Source organism: Heptranchias perlo, chromosome 23 (assembly GCF_035084215.1).
Source record: "Heptranchias perlo isolate sHepPer1 chromosome 23, sHepPer1.hap1, whole genome shotgun sequence".
NCBI classification, from domain to species: domain Eukaryota; kingdom Metazoa; phylum Chordata; class Chondrichthyes; order Hexanchiformes; family Hexanchidae; genus Heptranchias; species Heptranchias perlo.
Window position 1 is genome coordinate 42,972,862 of NC_090347.1, and position 17,852 is coordinate 42,990,713.

The following is a 17,852-nucleotide window of genomic DNA, read 5'->3' on the forward strand; positions in this document are numbered from 1 at the left end:
GGCAGAGTACAAAAGCAAGGAAGTTATGTTGAACCTTTATAAAACACTGGTTTGGCCACAACTGGAGTATTGTGTCTAATTCTGGGCACCGCACTTTAGGAAGGATGTGAAGGCCTTAGAGAGGGTGCAGAAAAGATTTACTCGAATGGTTCCAGGGATGAGGGACTTCAGGGTTACAGGGATAGACTGGAGAAGCTGGGGTTGTTCTCCTGAGAGCAGAGAAGGTTAAGAGGAGATTTGATAGAAGTGTTCAAAATTAAAAGTTTAGTTAAAGTAAATAAAGAGAAACTGTTCCCATTGGCAGAAGGGTCAAGAACCAGAGGACACAGATTTATGATTGACAAAAGAACCAAAGGTGTCATGAGGAAAAACTATTTAACGCAGCAAGTTATGGTCTGGAATGTGCTGCCCGAAAGGGTGGTGGAAGCAGATTCAATCGTGGCTTTCAAAAAGGAATCGGATAAATATTTGAAGGGAAAAAATTTGCAGGGCTACGGGGAAAGAGCGGGGGAATGGGACTAACTGGATTGCTCTTACAAAGAGCCGGCACAGGTTCGATGGGCTGAGTGACTTCCTTCTGTGCTGTAACGATTCTATGATTCTAACCTATGCTGGAAAACGCACATGTATGGAAGTCGGGCGAGGACAGTGACGCACTTGTGTTAGAGAAGATAGGTGAAGTTGTATTCGGACTCCATTTTGAATTAAAGAATCCATTTTGTGGGTAAAAAGCAGTTTCTTCAGAAATGTTCTGAAACAGATAGTATCTGGAGAATGCCAACAAAATCTGCTCAAATCTGCAAGCCTGTAACTGTCGTCATATAAAATAACCTTGGCTAGTTCTCATCTGCTAATAGATAAATCTACCTGGTTGACAACTAAATGTTCCTTTTCTGTACATGTAAACAAATAAGGTAGTTTATGCTACGTCCTGAGACCGTGCGGTGGAGGTTTTTAACTTCAGATCCCTCGAGACAGGGTGTGTTGAGCTAATAATACCTGATGTAAACCAGGAGTAAGACTCCCGGAAGGGAGCTGATGTAATGGCCTATAAGCTGAACTTTGTGAGGAAGCAAGAGAGAGATGGACGATTGGCCATACAGCACCTTAAGCTTGACAACTGTAATGTGAGGTCCCCCTCAGCCATGATGTCTGTATCAATTTCCTCTAATAAAATCTGTAAAACTAAGACTCTCAGTTTAGAACCTGAATTCCTGGCACAGAGACAGCTCCAAGCTCATTCCACCAACAGTACGAAACAACTGGGATGCCCTTCATCCAGCCAATGCTTATGGACCAGGCTCATGAAGAGTGCTGTGTGGGTGAGATAGCGGGGGGAACCTGCGGAGGTGTGAACCAGTAAGGCTCAGCGCCTCCAGGAGAGGAGGGGAGGGAGTGGATAAAATCCTTCTGGGTTCCAGCCCTACTGCAGACACTTGAGCACACGGTCTAGGCCGACACTCCCAGTGCAGTACGGAGGGAGTGCTGCATTGTCAGAGGTATTATCTTTTGGGTGAGACGTTAAACCGAGGCCCCGTCTGTCTGTGCTGGTGGTTCAAATGAACGTTAAAGGTCCCCAGGGCACTGTTTGAAGAGCAGGGGAGTTCTCCCTGGTGTCCTGGCCAACATTCCTCCCTCAAGCAACATCAGCAATAACAGACTCACTGGTCAGTTATTTTGTTTGTGGGACCTTGCTGTGCACAAAATGGCTGCCTACATAAGATGTAGTTGTGGTAAGACCTGTAAAATTTCAAGTACTTTCTAAATCAGAGAGCAATGTGGGACGGTCAACTTCAAGCAAGAGATTTTAAAAAAAGACTACATAAAACACAATTCAAACTTTCCTTTATATTAAAAATACATTGTGCTATAAATATTTTGAGGTATAAACCATATTCAGAGCAAAGGCAATCCTCCTAGATCCATAACCACATATAAAAGCTATAGAGAGGATTCAAGGTGCATTCACCTCAAACTTCTTGTCACTTTTCTCCTTCCGTCCCCTGAAATCACTGACTGTTGTGGGCACCCATATACCTCACCCGGGTGATCACTGATATGCAAGTCTAGGCGGCAAGTGTCAGGAGGCTATTAGTCCGTGAAGAGCATCACAGCCGAGCTTGGTCCCGTCTATGCCCAACGTACACCACCCAGCAGGGATAGGCCCAGCTCCCACCCCCCTCCACCGAGGCCGACTGCAGCCTCTGTTACCTGAGATTCACTAGTTCGGCACTGACTGGGAATCAAACTTGGGACCTTGTGCCGCACGACATGGCCGGTTTACCGCCTGAGTCATCGGGGGGAGGGGCACGGGGTGGAGGGGGAGGGAGAGGGGCAGGGAGTGGAGGGGGGCTGGGCCATTCCTTTTATTTAAAAAGGAACATGCTCCTGTGTAAATCGTACGACGACACTGCAATGACGCACAGATAACTTCTTCAGTCTCCAAACCTTTCCTAATCACTCTGGCTCGGAAACAATTCCTCTTAATATAATATTCAAATTGGCCTCGGTTCTGGGTAAGGAAAGTGTGCCCTGGTGCCCATTTCCTACCAGCTCCCATGGGGATGGGGATGTGGGGGGAGGGTGTTAATGATGGATGGGAGGTAAAATCAGTAAGAGGCAATTACCATTTTATACCTGCATATAGGGATATAACATCCCATCCTGGCAAAGCAGAGGCATCACCCTCCCAATTTGCACTTCACATGAAAAATGCCAACAAATTCGAGTATTTGTGATTGTTTAGTGTTTTAATTCCTTGGTCACTGAATGTTTGTTCAGTAAATATCCCTATGTGAAGTACATTTACCTGTACTATGAGAGTGTGTGTAAGGCATTTTCTACTAAAATTAGTGCATGTGACTAAAACGGCGTCACCATAGCCTCACCTGTGGCTGGTCAGCACTGCCAAAACACTACAGTCCCCACCCTCTCTGTGTTTACTGAATCCAGGACAGTACCATAGAGTGAATGTACATCCACTGGAGTCCAATATATCAGGAGTGGCCAAGCTTTTGTCCCTGTGAGTCTCATATAAAGTTTCAATCCCTGTTCTAATTACTTCTGTATATCTCAAGCTGCTGATACTAACAGATCGTTGTTCTGTAGTAAGGGGAATGGGACTAATTGGATAGCTCTTTCAAAGAGCCGGCACGGGCACGATGGGCTGAATGGCCTCCTCCTGTGCTGTACCTACTACGATACTATGATAAGGAATTATCCACCAATGAGGCAACAGCACCGAGAACAGCCTTTCCCAGACCTTTAGGCCTGTAAAATTCAAACAGGACAAACCAGCCAATAAGAAACATAAATGTAAAGAGGACAGAGATGCCAGGGCTTGGGACCCACAGGTAGTGGTTTGAACACCCCTGCGCTACAGTACGTGGGATATACGTCTGAACTGTACAATAAGTTAAAGTCCTCCACCCCTCACACCCCTCCCCTAGAACCCCAGCTCTTCCCAGCTAGTATTCAGCTCACCTTTTGGGTGAAGTTTCCCTTCAAACGGAAACACCACAGTCGGGGAGTACGGACCATATAAATTAGAATACTGACCCAGAGTAAAAGGAGCTGTACACTGAACAAGTACTGACTGGAGATCAGTAATCGATAACCGGGACAGGGTGACATCCCCAAGCACCCAATAAATGTTTACGTATATAGTATCTTTACATAAAAATCAGACAAAAAATGACAAGCAGGTTGCTAAATATGTGCGAAAAATAAATACTAAAATAGCCTCTGGGGCCAGGAGTTAAATCGGAGAACAAGGACTCTCCATTTAAAAGTGACAGTGGACCGTTCGTGAATCCTCACAAGGCAAACACTTTATAAACAGCTAATGTCAGGCAGGCCATTCAGTCAGCTCCACTCGCACCAAAGGAGCAGCAGTGCAGAGTGTCTCTGTGGAGCGGGACGCAAACAGGACACGATCGTTCCCAACGTATCGCGTACACAAACACACACACACACACACAAGATCAGTGGCAAGTTTGGGCTAGTGAGGAAAAGGCAGTCGGTCAAATGTCATTTCGAGGGGGTCTTGTGTTTGAGATCGTTACTCGGATGTTGCGGGAGTCCCGAGCCCCTCCTCTGTTTCAGGTTGCCCAGGATATCGCAGAGCAGTTCGTACCAGAAGAAGGTGAAGCCTGTGGAGACGGCAGCTTTCAGCATGCTGGGCGACAAGCCCTTGAAGAATCCTTTCAACCCCTCGCCCTGAGCCACTTGAATCACACAGTCCAGGAACCCTTTGTAGGTCTGTACCTGGAACACAATAACCGGGGTGGGATGGGAGGGGGGGGGGGGGTTAAAGGTTGCTGCTTCTCTTAGCTCGGCCCTGGAGATTAATTACAAACTATGTGTACTTTTTTCCGGTTTTCTCCCACTCTCACGCGCCCCGGTGGGTCGGGGTCCACGGACGCTGATCGCCTGATGGCACCTGTTGCCTGTCTTCACGAGCGAATCAGGACAGCCAGTGTCCGCAGACAATACGACAGGAGAGATCGACAGCAAGCCCGATCCTGCTCTCACCTGTCGTCCACACAGCTGCAGAGATCACCACACCGTGATCAGGACCCGGGGCACTGCCCGATCAGGGATCACCACACCGTGATCAGGACCCGGGGCAATGCCCGATCAGGGATCACCACACCGCGATCAGGAGCCGGGGCACTGCCCGATCAGGGATCACCACACCGTGATCAGGAGCTGGGCACTGCCCGATCAGAGATCACCTCACCGTGATCAGGAGCTGGGCACTGCCCGATCAGAGATCACCTCACCGTGATCAGGAGCCGGGGCACTGCCCGATCAGAGATCACCACACCGTGATCAGGAGCCGGGGCACTGCCCGATCAGGGATCACCACACCGTGATCAGGAGCCGGGGCACTGCCCGATCAGAGATCACCACACCGTGATCAGGAGCTGGGCACTGCCCGATCAGAGATCACCACACCGTGATCAGGAGCTGGGCACTGCCTGATCAGGGTCCTTAGGCTGTATATAGTACAATACAATTGTATTGTGGCATGGAAATCCCCTAACAGTTCAACGTGGGCCTGGGGTGAGCAGAAATGGTAGAGACATGTAACGTCCTCACAGATTACTGGGCCAGAGATCACTGGGATGGGACAGGTTGTAACAGTGCCTGACTGGTGTGCTGGCGGCTCTTACATTGTACACAGAGGTTTGCGTTCTTTGAACAGAAAGCTACAAGACCATGCAGGACGTCCAGGCCCCAGACCCCAGCACCCACCCACCCCCACACTGCGACCAGGGTGGGAAGAGCTGGAGTTCCCGCACCCCGAGCCTGTCAGACCCTAGCGACACTCGATGCTCCATTCGAGGGGCCTTCACACATACAACAGAGGCAAAGCACCAGAGGCGCCCGGGTCTCACCTTTCCAAAGGCGGCCCGTGCCTCCTCAAAGCCGCCCACCTGCAGTCTCTTCTTGAGGAGGTCGAAGGGGTATGTTAGTGTTTTACTGATGACCCCTGCACAGCTGCCACACAGCAGATTCTGTACATTACCTGACAAAAAAATGACAAACAAGTTAAAGTAGGTGAACAACACATTGAAAGTACAGAAAAAGACAATATGTCAGCTGTGGCTCAGTGGGTAGCGGTCTTGCCTCAGAGTCAGAAGGTTGTGGGTTCAAGTCTCACTCAAGGCTTGAGCACAAAATCTGGGCTGACACTCCAGTGCAGTACTGAGGGAGGACTGCACTGTCAGAGGTGCCGTCTTTCAGATGAGACATTAAACCGAGGCCCCGTCTGCCCTCTCAGGTGGACGTTAAAGATCCCATGGCACTATTCGAAGAAGAACAGGGGAGTTCTTCCTGGTGTTCTGGCCAATATTTATCCCTCAACCAACATCACTAAAACAGATGGTCTGGTCATTTATCACTTTGCTGTTTATGGGATCTTGCTGTGCACAAATTCGCTGCCTACATTACAACAGTGATTACATTTCAAAACGTACTTCATCGCTTTGGGACGTCCTGAGGTCATGAAAGGTGCTATATAAATGCAAGTTCTTTCTTTTATTTTTACAGTCCCTGCCCTCCATCTGGAATAATACTCACTGACAGACGCAGCATAAATAATGCTCTGTAAAGATCGGTAAGGAGATGGGACGAATGTCCATTCCTGTAATTCCTCACACGGAGAACGCCCACCCTCAGTCCGGCCGCATAGATACCGAGCGCCCTCTGACCGGGGGCACTGGAGGGAAATCGGGGAAGAGACAGCCTCATGGCCGGATCAAAATCTCAACTACCAAAGGCAACTTAGCTATACTGTGGGGCACAGTCAGGAGGTCCGGAGATAAAACAATAAAAGATTTTAAATGTTTTTAATAAGTTAACACACAAAGGAACTGCTGCATGGAGAAAATACAAAAACCAGCGACATAGCCCACTCACCTTGAAGTGAAACTTTGGTATGAGGAGCAGCAGCAATTCCCCCCTCCTGCCAGTAGATGGTGGTAATACCGCTAAAGGAGGTAAGTGCCGGGGGGGCAGGTACCATCTTGGGACAATCAGCCACAATGGGACAGGAACAGTTATTAATGTCTCTCGGAGAGCAGCCACTGTGTGCTTCAACACTTGGTCCACCAGCACGTTCTTTACACAACAGTCTCAGCGTTGACTGACTGTAAAATATCTTTAACCTCCATCCTTGGGTCAAGCCAAGCCAAGCCAGCGGATGGGGAGGGTGAGTGGGTCGAGCAAAGGACACGGAGTGTTTGGCGGGAGCCGAGCAGGGTGGCTTCAAAAGTGCAAATATCAAGTTGTAGAAAATTCTGGCTCAATCATGACTTGATGTCGGACAAGCATAGTGGGGGCGGTGGGGATAGGGTGGGGGCGGTGGGGATAGGGTGGGGGCGGTGGGGATAGGGTGGGACGTTGGGGGCGGTGGGGATAGGGTGGGACGTTGGGGGCGGTGGGGATAGGGTGGGACGTTGGGGGCGGTGGGGATAGGGTGGGACGTTGGGGGCGGTGGGGATAGGGTGGGACGTTGGGGGCGGTGGGGCGTAGGGGGCGGTGGGGATAGGGTGGGGCGGTGGGGATAGGGTGGGACGTTGGGGATAGGGTGGGACGTTGGGGATAGGGTGGGACGTTGGGGATAGGGTGGGACGTTGGGGATAGGGTGGGACGTTGGGGATAGGGTGGGACGTTGGGGATAGGGTGGGACGTTGGGGATAGGGTGGGACGTTGGGGATAGGGTGGGGCGGTGGGGATAGGGTGGGGCGGTGGGGATAGGGTGGGGCGGTGGGGATAGGGTGGGGCGGTGGGGATAGGGTGGGACGTTGGGGGCGGTGGGGATAGGGTGGCAGAGGGGAGGGGAGGGGAGGGCAGCGGAGGGGAGGGGAGGGTAGAGTGATGGGTAGAGGGATAGAGGCAGGTGTTGTCAGTATACTTATGGACGCTGACCCTGAAGCTTATGGCTAATGTTGCCGAGGGGCAGGAGGGGGACAGAGGATGGAATCCTGGGGAATTCCAAAGCTGACCAGACGGGGCGAGGGGGAGAAGCCATTGCAGCAGAGATTCTGGATGGACTGGAAGCGGGCGCTGTACCCCAACATGGACTGAGAGGGAGAGACAGTATAGGATGGAGTGTAAGACCATATCATACCCAGCCGAGAGATCGAGGACCAGAAGTGATAGCACGGCTGGGTTGAATAGCCAAAGGGTGCCTGTGACTGTGCCCAGGGCAATCTCTGTGCTACAGGCGGGAAGGAAACCCGATCGAAGGGATTCAAACAAGGAACTATGGGATCGAGCAGGGAATTATGGGATTCAAACTAGGAATTATGGGAGAGGCCAACACACAGCTGTGTAGCAACAATGTGTTCAAGGCCCTCAGAGAGGAACTGGAGGTTAGAGATGGGGTGGTGCTTGGAGAAGACAGCTGGGTTCAGGGTGGGGTCGTTGAGATGGTGATGACGACCTGATGCTTTTGGTGGGTGGGGGGGAACAGACAGAACTGTAAGTGGGGGGTGGGGGCACAGCTGCTCGGTCAGAACTAGGACAACACAGGCTCCAGTAACAGAGAAAGCAGGACTGCCTCCTGCTCATCCCGTGGTGTCAACCAGCGAGAGGGAGGGGGCAGTGACCTCCCCCAATGCAGCAGTGGAAAGTCTGTTGTTCACCCCCGGCAGGAGCTGATTGTGGCTTCTCTTCGCCTGCTCCTTCTCTCATCGTGGAGGACTACCCAAGCCCAGTGCCTCGCCTCCAGGCCACCACACCCCCCCCTCCACAGAGGCACACTTCTCGCGATACCCTCCCTTCCCTCACCAAACTTCACTCACCCGTCCTGGTGCTTCCCGGTGACACAAACCATTCGGAGACACGGTGAAAGATGTTGTAAAAGGCAAACTGGAACCCGGCGTAGGGGAAGACGGCTATGATAGTGGGAGTGAGGCCCCGATAGAAGGCATGGGGTCCTTCCTTTCTGTACATGGAGACCACTGCGTGCCAGAGATTCCTGTAAACCTGCAACACAAGAGGAGACGATCGATGCTCTAAAGCAGCGCGCACACTATTTTAACTGCAGGAAAAAGCTTCTCCATCTCTACAGCCATTCATCATGTGCGAGCCTAGACATCAAGTGTCGGGAGGCTTCTCTACCACGGGGGGCTTCGCTTAAGCCCAATTTTTTCTTCGCCCACACATTCAACAGTGGGGGGTGGGGAGTGTCATTGGATCGTGATCAGGAGCAGGAACCCAGGCTGGCTCTCTCTGTGTTACCACTCCTTCATCAAGAGAGACAGACCAGCCCCCGGACACTTCCACAGACCTGAGCAGGAGGCGCTGTTAGGGAAGAGGGAGGCTGGAGAAACTTGGGCTTTTTGAGCCTTGATCTGAGCGGTGATATTATAGAGGAACCTAGGGTAGTCGACAGGATAGAAAACGTAAACCCAGATAATTACATCAAACTAAATTCCAAACAATGGACAAGGCGACACAGGTTAAAGGTGAATATAGGACTGATATCAGGAAGTTCTTCTTCACACAGAGAGGGATCAATACATGGATAATCAAACTCCTGGTACAGCAGTAGAGGTGAAAGCAGGGGTCGCTGGAGGGTGATCAGGAGCAGGGACACTGGCCGACTCTCTCTTCGCCAGTTCAAAGACTGGGTCTGAACAGATGGACTAAGAACGGCCTTCCTCATCTGTCACCACTCTGATCTCAAATTCTTAGCCCGAGTCCAAAACAAGGCTCCAACGATCAATATCCCAGAAACAAAGTGTGTGAACTACGCCCTTTAACATTAGTAGGGTGTACACATTTAGAGACCAATCCTTCAACGCCCCCCCCCACCACCCTCTCCCGACTCTTGCTAGCGTTCCGTTCCGCAGATGCCTGCCTCCCTCCACTACCTCGCCCAAGCGGCCATTCTTCATGTTAAGTGATGACAGGGCCTTTGACCGAGGGGGGCTTCGCACCCAGATTCCAATGACGTCCCCATCCAACATGCACAATTTCCACACGAGGGATAGTGACCAGAACAGAGGCCGACTTTCTCTTACTCAGCCCAAAGATGCTGAAGCTTACAGTAGCGGCCGCAGACCACCAGGGGAGCAGCTGCCTAGATGTCGGCGAATGTAAGGAATCTTACAACACCAGGTTATAGTCCAACAAATTTATTTTAAAATCACAAGCTTTCGGAGATTATCTCCTTCGTCAGATATGTCGGCGAGTAGCAGCATTCTGCCTACCCTCGTTCGGCACTCCCCTAAAGGGCTGCGTTGCTGCGTCTTTTTCACACCAGTTTACCATTGTAACCCCCGATATCGGCAGCCCCCCTCCTCAGACACCACTTCCTCACCTTGGGCTCTCCCTGTGCCACGAATCGGGTGCGGAGCGTATCGAGCGGCTGTACGGTAACCGTGGCCATGCACGCGGCCAGGCCCCCACACACAAAGTGCATGGTGGGATTCCTCGAGTCGTACAGCATGGCATTGTGGACAAACTTCGTTAGAAACTCAAAACTCTCAAACTGGAAGAGGAAGAACAGTAAATGAGCCACCTTGCAACAAAAAGATAAACAAACGGAAAGAAAGACTTGCATTTATATCGTGCCTTTGATGACCTCAGGACACCCCAACGCGCTCCACAGCCAATGAAATACTTTTTGAAGTGTGGTCACTGTTGTAATGTAGGAAACGCAGCAGCCAGTTTGCGCACAGCAAGATCCCACAAACAGCAATGTGATAATGACCAGATGATCTGTTTTAGTGATGTTGGTTGAGGGATAAATGTTGGCCGGGTCACTGAGGAGAACTCTCCTGCCGTCGGATCTTTTACATTCACCTGAGAGAGCAGACAGCGAGCTCAGTTTAACGTTTCATCCGAAAACATCGGCACTCCCAGCACAAAGTGTCAGCTTGGAGACTATGTTCAGGGTCTGATGTGGGACTTGAAACCCGTGACCCCCTGACTCAGAGGTGAGAGTGCTACCCACAGTCAAACTGGAGAGTTTTCCAGTAAAGTATAACAAATAGAACATTTATGGAATTTAAAAATCGATCAAATTCTCAAACAGCCACGGTGGGATTTGAACAAATGTTTTTTGGAGTATTAGTCCCGGCCTCTACACTGCGTAACCCCATTCCATTCACCAGCACTCTCATCCCTCAGCTCAGCAAGCACAAAAATTCACACACAGATAAGCCATAAATTAAAGTAAGCGAAGCGATACTTTGCCATGTGTTAAAAAGCTCTTATAATGGGAGAGAGATGAAAACTTGCATCGCACCTGAACAGCTCCGTAAGAGATGGACAGTAGCTGGGCTGGGACGTGGCCCTTCCAGAATGCCCGAAGGCCTTCCTCTCTGAAAATCGTCTTCGTTGCCTGCAGAATGCTGTGATATTTGGCTGTTGGCTCCCTCAGCGACAAGCTCTCAATCTGAAGCTGAGAAAGCAAAACGAGAGCAGTGGCCATGAGAACAGCCCTGGAATTAGCGGTTACTCAACGCAGGGGTTGGGGGGGGAGACAAGGATCTGTTTCAGGCCACTTTCCAAATCTCCATCAAACTCAGGAGCAGGTTACGTCCCTGCGATCCACTACAGGCTCAGCCTCTGTACCGAAAACATCAAACTCATTTCCATGAAAAAAATTAATCAAAATTGGCCCAGGCTAAACTCTACCTGACCCACGAATCAGCCCACACTGCTTTGGGGCCAAACACACATCATGCCCCCAACTCTGACATACACTATTCCCAGTATCTCAGGCATCCTCTTGTCACTCTCTGTCTCATATACAAGTTCTATCTTTCACATCCTTTCTCTTTCACACTCTCTCCAGTCTCGTACATCCTCACTATAGTGAATGATGCATGTCCATATGTACTCTGTGTGGGTGTCTGTACAGGGTGTGTGCATATAGTCAGTGCGAGTGTCTGATACAAGGTGAGAGTATGTATCTGGTGCAGGTATCAGATACGGGGCGTGTGTGCATGTGTCTGATATAGGACGTGTGCATACTCTCAATGTGCAGGTCTTATATAGGCATGTGCGTCCGTGGGTACGTATATGTATACTCAATGTAGGCATCTGTACGTGTACCCAGTGTACGTATCCCCAGTGTACGTATCTGATACAGGGTGTGTACATGTACCTGGTGTGGGAGTCCGACACAGGGTGTTTATATATAAACGGTGCAGGTATCCTATATATGATGTGTGTGGGTTCATATATCTGATACATGGGGTATGTGTGTGTGTACCTGGTGTAGTCTGATAAGGGGTGTGTGTATATATACCTAGTGCAGATGTTTATGATAGACTGTATACCTACATAGGGTAAATATATACATAACCAGAATCAGACGGCCATAATCAGTATCTATACACCTTCTTTAAGACTCTTCTTAAAACCTACCACTGTCACCTGTCCTAATCTCTCCTTATGTGCTCGGTGTCAAATTCTGTTTGACAAATCGCTCCTGTGAAGCACCTTGGGACGTTTTACGTTAAAGGCGCTATATAAATGCAAGTTGTTGTCGTCCTGTATGACACCTGTGCACAGGTGGTTCTGTACTTATATTTGTCCAGTGAATTAGTTACCTGCCTGGTTTTGTGGACATATTTGCCCAATGTTGAGTATTACAGACACACTGTATTGGGTGTTTTGTGTGTCTCCTTACATGTGCCAGTATTATTGGGTGTGTGTCTATATATCCGTTACGCTGGGTATTTACCATTTTGCATCTCTATTTACACCATTTATGTATATAAACATTAGCATTGTTTAGTCCATATAATGAACAGTGGGTATTTACACATTTGCCCAGCATATACCCAACCATGTTGGTATTTATTTATTCATTTTGTGTGCATGCTTTCTCAGCTGTATGTGTACATTTACTTGGGGCATATTTATATTTACCTGGGAGTGTTGGCTACATATACCCATCACATCAGGTATTTTTTTTGTATATATTTACTCAGTAACGTTTAGTACATTCACACAGCTTGCTGGGTATTTACCCGTTTCCCTGAAGTTACCCAGTGTTGACAGATATTTACCCGCTTCTCTGTACTTACCTGTCTTCCTGTATAGTTACCCAACAGTGCTGAGCATTTACCCGCTGCCCGATATAGTTACCCGGTATTACCGGGTATTTACCAGCCGCACCGTATAGTTACCCGGTATTTGTCCACTGCCCTGTATAGCTACCCACTATTACTCAGTATTTACCTGCTGCCCTGTATAGTTACCTGGTATCACTGGGTATTTACCCGCTGTCCTATATAGTTACCCAGTATTACTGAGTATTCACCCACCACCCTGTATAGTTACCTGGTATTACTGAGTATTTACCCACCGCCCTGTATAGTTACCTGGTATTACTGAGTATTTACCCACCACCCTGTATAGTTACCCGGTATTACTGGGTAATTACCCACCACCCGGTGTATTTACCCGGTATTACTGGGTATTTATCCGCCATCGTGTGCAGTTACCCGGTATTACTGGGTATTTACCCACTGCCCTGTATATTTACCTGGTATTACTGGGTATTTACCCACTGCCCTGTATATTTACCCGGTATTACTGGGTATTTACCCTCTGCCCAGTATAGTTACCCAGTATTACTGGGTATTTACCCGCTGTCCTGTGTAGTTACCCGGTATTACTTGGTTTTTACCCGGGCTACCCTGTATTACTGGGTATTTACCTGGGCTGCCCGGTATATTTACCCGGTATTACTGGGTATTTACCCACTGCATGGTACAGTTACCCGGTATTACTTGGTTTTTACTCAGCTGCCCTGTATAGTTACCCTGTATTACTGGGTATTTAGCCGCCACCCTGTGTAGTTAGCCAGTATTACTGGGTAGTTACCCGGTATTACTAGGTATTTTCCCGCTGCCCGGTATAACTGGTTATTTACCCGCTGTCCTGTGTAGTTACCTGGTATTACTGGGTATTTACCTGGGTTGCCTTGTGCAGTTACCCGGTATTACTGGGTATTTACCCGGGCTGCCATGTGCAGTCACCCGGTATTACTGGGTATTTACCCGCTGCCTTGTATAGTTACCCGGCATTACTAGGTATTTACCCGCTGTCTGGTATAGTTACCCGGTATTACTGGTTATTTACCCTCTGCCTGGTATAGTTACCCGGTATTACTGGTTATTTACCCTCTGCCCGGTATAGGTACCCGCCCGGTATTACTGGGTATTTACCCTCTGCCCGATATAGGTACCCGGTATTAACCCTCTGCCCGGTATAGGTACCCGCTATTACTGGGTATTTACCCTCTGCCCGGTATAGGTACCCGCTATTACTGGGTATTTACCCTCTGCCCGGTATAGGTACCTGGTATTACTGGGTATTTACCCTCTGCCCGATATAGGTACCCGGTATTAACCCTCTGCCCGGTATACGTACCCGCTATTACTGGGTATTTACCCTCTGCCCAGTATAGGTACCCGGTATTACTGGGTATTTACCCTCTGCCCGGTATAGGTACCCGGTATTACTGGGTATTTACCCTCTGCCCGGTATAGTTACCCGGTATTACTGGGTATTTACCCTCTGCCCGGTATAGGTACCCGGTATTACTGGGTATTTACGTCGTGCCGGTATAGTTACCCGGTATTACTGGGTATGTACGTGCTGTCCTGTATATATACCCGGTATTATTAGGTATTTACCCTCTGCCCGGTATAGTTACCCGGTATTACTGGGTATTTACCCTCTGCCCTGTATAGTTACCCGGTATTACTGTGCATTTACCCTCTGCCTGGTATAGTTACCCAGTATTACTGGGTATTTACCCTCTGTCCGGTATAGTTACCCGGTATTACCGGGTATTTACCCTCTGTCCGGTATAGTTACCCGATAGTACTGGGTATTTACCCTCTGTCTAGTATAGTTACCCTGTATTACCGAGTATTTACCCTCTGCCCGGTATAGTTACCCGGTATTACCAAGTATTTACCCTCTGCCTGATATAGTTACCCGGTATTACCGAGTATTTACCCTCTGCCCGATATATTTACCCGGTATTACAGGGTGTTTACCCTCCGCCCGGTATAGTTACCCTGTATTACCGGGTATTTACCCTCTGTCCGGTATAGTTACCTGGTATTACCGGGTATTTACCCTCTGTCCGGTATAGTTACCCGGTATTATTGAGTATTTACCCTCTGCCCGGTATAGTTACCCAGTATTACTGGGTATTTACCCGCTGTCCGGTATAGTTACCTGGTATTACCGGGTATTTACCCTCTGTCCGGTATAGTTACCCGGTATTATTGAGTATTTACCCCCTGCCCGGTATAGTTACCCAGTATTACTGGGTATTTACCCGCTGTCCGGTATATATACCCGGTATTATTAGGTATTTACCCTCTGCCCGGTATAGTTACCCGGTATTACTGGGTATTTACCCTCTGCCCTGTATAGTTACCCGGTATTACTGTGCATTTACCCTCTGCCCGGTATAGTTACCCAGTATTACTGGGTATTTACCCTCTGTCCGGTATAGTTACCCGGTACTACCGGGTATTTACCCTCTGTCCGGTATAGTTACCCAATAGTACTGGGTATTTACCCTCTGTCTAGTATAGTTACCATGTATTACCGAGTATTTACCCTCTGCCCGGTATAGTTACCCGGTATTACCAAGTATTTACCTCTGCCTGATATAGTTACCCGGTATTACCGAGTATTTACCCTCTGCCCGATATATTTACCCGGTATTACAAGGTGTTTACCCTCCGCCCGGTATAGTTACCCTGTATTACCGGGTATTTACCCTCTGTCTGGTATAGTTACCCGGTATTACCGGGTATTTACCCTCTGTCCGGTATAGTTACCCGGTATTATTGAGTATTTACCCTCTGCCCGGTATAGTTAGCCAGTATTACTGGGTATTTACCCGCTGTCCGGTATATATACCCGGTATTATTAGGTATTTACCCTCTGCCCGGTATAGTTACCCGGTATTACTGGGTATTTACCCTCTGCCTGGTATAGTTACCCAGTATTACTGGGTATTTACCCTCTGTCCGGTATAGTTACCCGGTATTACCGGGTATTTACCCTCTGTCCGGTATAGTTACCCGATAGTACTGGGTATTTACCCTCTGTCTAGTATAGTTACCCTGTATTACCGAGTATTAACCCTCTGCCCGGTATAGTTACCCGGTATTACCAAGTATTTACCCTCTGCCTGATATAGTTACCCGGTATTACCGAGTATTTACCCTCTGCCCGATATATTTACCCGGTATTACAGGTTGTTTACCCTCCGCCCGGTATAGTTACCCTGTATTACCGGGTATTTACCATCTGTCCGGTATAGTTACCCAGTATTACCGGGTATTTACCCTCTGTCCGGTATAGTTACCCGGTATTATTGAGTATTTACCCTCTGCCCGGTATAGTTGCCCAGTATTATTGGGTATTTACCCTCTGCCCGGTATAGTTACCCGGTATTACCGGGTATTTACCCTCTGTCCGGTATAGTTACCCGGTATTACTGGTTATTTACCCTCTGCCCGGTATAGTTACCCGGTATTACCGGGTATTTACCCTCTGCCCGGTATAGTTACCCGGTATTACTGGTTATTTACCCTCTGTCTGGTATAGTTACCCGGTATTACTGGTTATTTACCCTCTGCCCGGTATAGTTACCCGGTATTACCGGGTATTTACCCTCTGCCCGGTATAGTTACCCGGTATTACTGGTTATTTACCCTCTGCCCGGTATAGTTACCCGGTATTACTGGTTATTTACCCTCTGCCCGGTATAGTTACCCGGTATTACTGGTTATTTACCCACTGCCCGGTATAGTTACCCGGTATTAACCCGCTGCCCGCTCCCTCTTTACCTGGAATCGGATTTTGATGACATCCAGCGGGTTGATGATAACCCGGGTCAGGAGCCCCGACACTGAGCCGGCCACCGCTATCTCGGTCGGTGTTATGCTGTGACCGGCTTCACTGGCCCGCGGGTCATACCCGACCATACTGCCCGCTCCCTCCGCCCTCCGGCCCCCGCTCACTCCGCCCTCCACTCCCTCCACCCTCCGGCCCCCGCTCACTCCGCCCTCCGGCCCCCGCTCACTCCGCCCTCCGGCCCCCGCTCACTCCGCCCTCCGTCCCCGCTCACTCCGCCCTCCGGCCCCCGCTCACTCCGCCCTCCGGCCCCCGCTCACTCCGGCCCCCGCCCTCCGCTCCCTCCGGCCCCCGCTCCCCGCCCCCTCCGCCCTCCGGCCCCCGCTCACTCCGCCCTCCGGCCCCCGCTCACTCCGCCCTCCGGCCCCCGCTCACTCCGCCGCTGCTCCTATGGGAGAAACACCTCAAGGACAAACCCCGCCACCGGAAACGGCACCGCCCTGATTGACATCTGAACCGACCAATTATCGTTTCGCCGCAGTATGATTGACAGCACCTTCAGCCAGTCAGGAGCCACAATCGTGCCAGGCCCCCAAACATATGTCCAATCAAAATCTGACAGGGGCGGGACACGTCGGAAACGCAACCAATGCGAGCGCGGACCGGACTTTTCCAACACCCAAGATCGGGGGGGGGGGTGGAAGAAAGAGGAGAGAGATAATTTTATATCATTGGGCAGACTATTAGATACGATATAGGTAGAGTATTAATGCGATATAAATTTATAAACTTAGAAATAGCAACTGTCATTGGCAAAGTGTGCTGAGTTCTTGTTATTTTGCCCCAGTTGGCGGCAGTGTCCCCCCGGTCAGACTGTTCCTCACACGTGCTTTCCGCCGCTGGGGGCACTACAAGTCCCAGGGTGCATTTCAGACATCTGCGCATGCGTAGTCTGAGATCAGGAAGGGGCGTGGCCCAGTGTCAATAAATGTTCCAGAGACAGGCCATTTGGCCCATTAAATGTGCGATAAACTAGGCGACTACAGGCCACTAATAGCTAGGGGGAACTTCCAGAGACAATAATCCAGACAGAATTGGTTGTCACCTCACTTAGAGGAACATAGGTTATAACTTAGAATCTTACAGCATAGAACGAGGCCATTCGGCCCATCGTGTCTGTGCCAGCTCGTTCAAAGAGCTGTCCAATTTAGTCCCAATTGTCCAATTGCCTTTTGAAAGTTCCTATGGAATCTGCTTCCACCACCCTTTCGAGTGGTGTATTCCAGATCATGATGTGGAGATGCCGGTGATGGACTGGGGTGGACAAATGTAAGGAATCTTACAACACCAGGTTATAGTCCAACAGCATTATTTAATATCACAAGCTTTCGGAGGCTTTCTCCTTCTTCAGGTGACGAAGGAGAAAGCCTCCGAAAGCTTGTGATTTTAAATAAAGCTGTTGGACTATAACCTGGTGTTGTAAG

The 17,852-nt window shown here is 49.6% G+C and overlaps 1 protein-coding gene across 1 annotated transcript; it reads right to left on the bottom strand.

Annotated features, from left to right (window-relative positions):
- Nucleotides 1–1,828: 1,828 nt before the first annotated feature.
- On the bottom strand, nt 1,829–16,542 carry slc25a19 (solute carrier family 25 member 19). Its single transcript, XM_068004384.1, has 6 exons — nt 16,362–16,542; nt 10,769–10,924; nt 9,839–10,009; nt 8,316–8,499; nt 5,403–5,533; nt 1,829–4,266 (listed from the first exon to the last, which is right to left on the bottom strand). Exons 1-6 carry the CDS (start codon nt 16,497–16,499, stop codon nt 4,030–4,032), a joined length of 1,017 nt encoding a protein of 338 aa, XP_067860485.1. The 5' UTR covers nt 16,500–16,542; the 3' UTR covers nt 1,829–4,029.
- Nucleotides 16,543–17,852: the final 1,310 nt, after the last annotated feature.

Bases quoted from the DNA above. Each gene is read 5' to 3' on its own strand.
- slc25a19 (XM_068004384.1), bottom strand. From the start codon at position 16,499: ATGGTCGGGTATGACCCGCGGGCCAGTGAAGCCGGTCACAGCATAACA. The intron at 5,534-8,315 runs GTGAGTGAAGTT...TTTTTTTGTCAG, and splicing joins ACCGGGAAGCACCAGGACGG to GTAATGTACAGAATCTGCTG. The intron at 4,267-5,402 runs GTGAGACCCGGG...ATTGTGTTCCAG, and splicing joins CACGGGCCGCCTTTGGAAAG to GTACAGACCTACAAAGGGTT.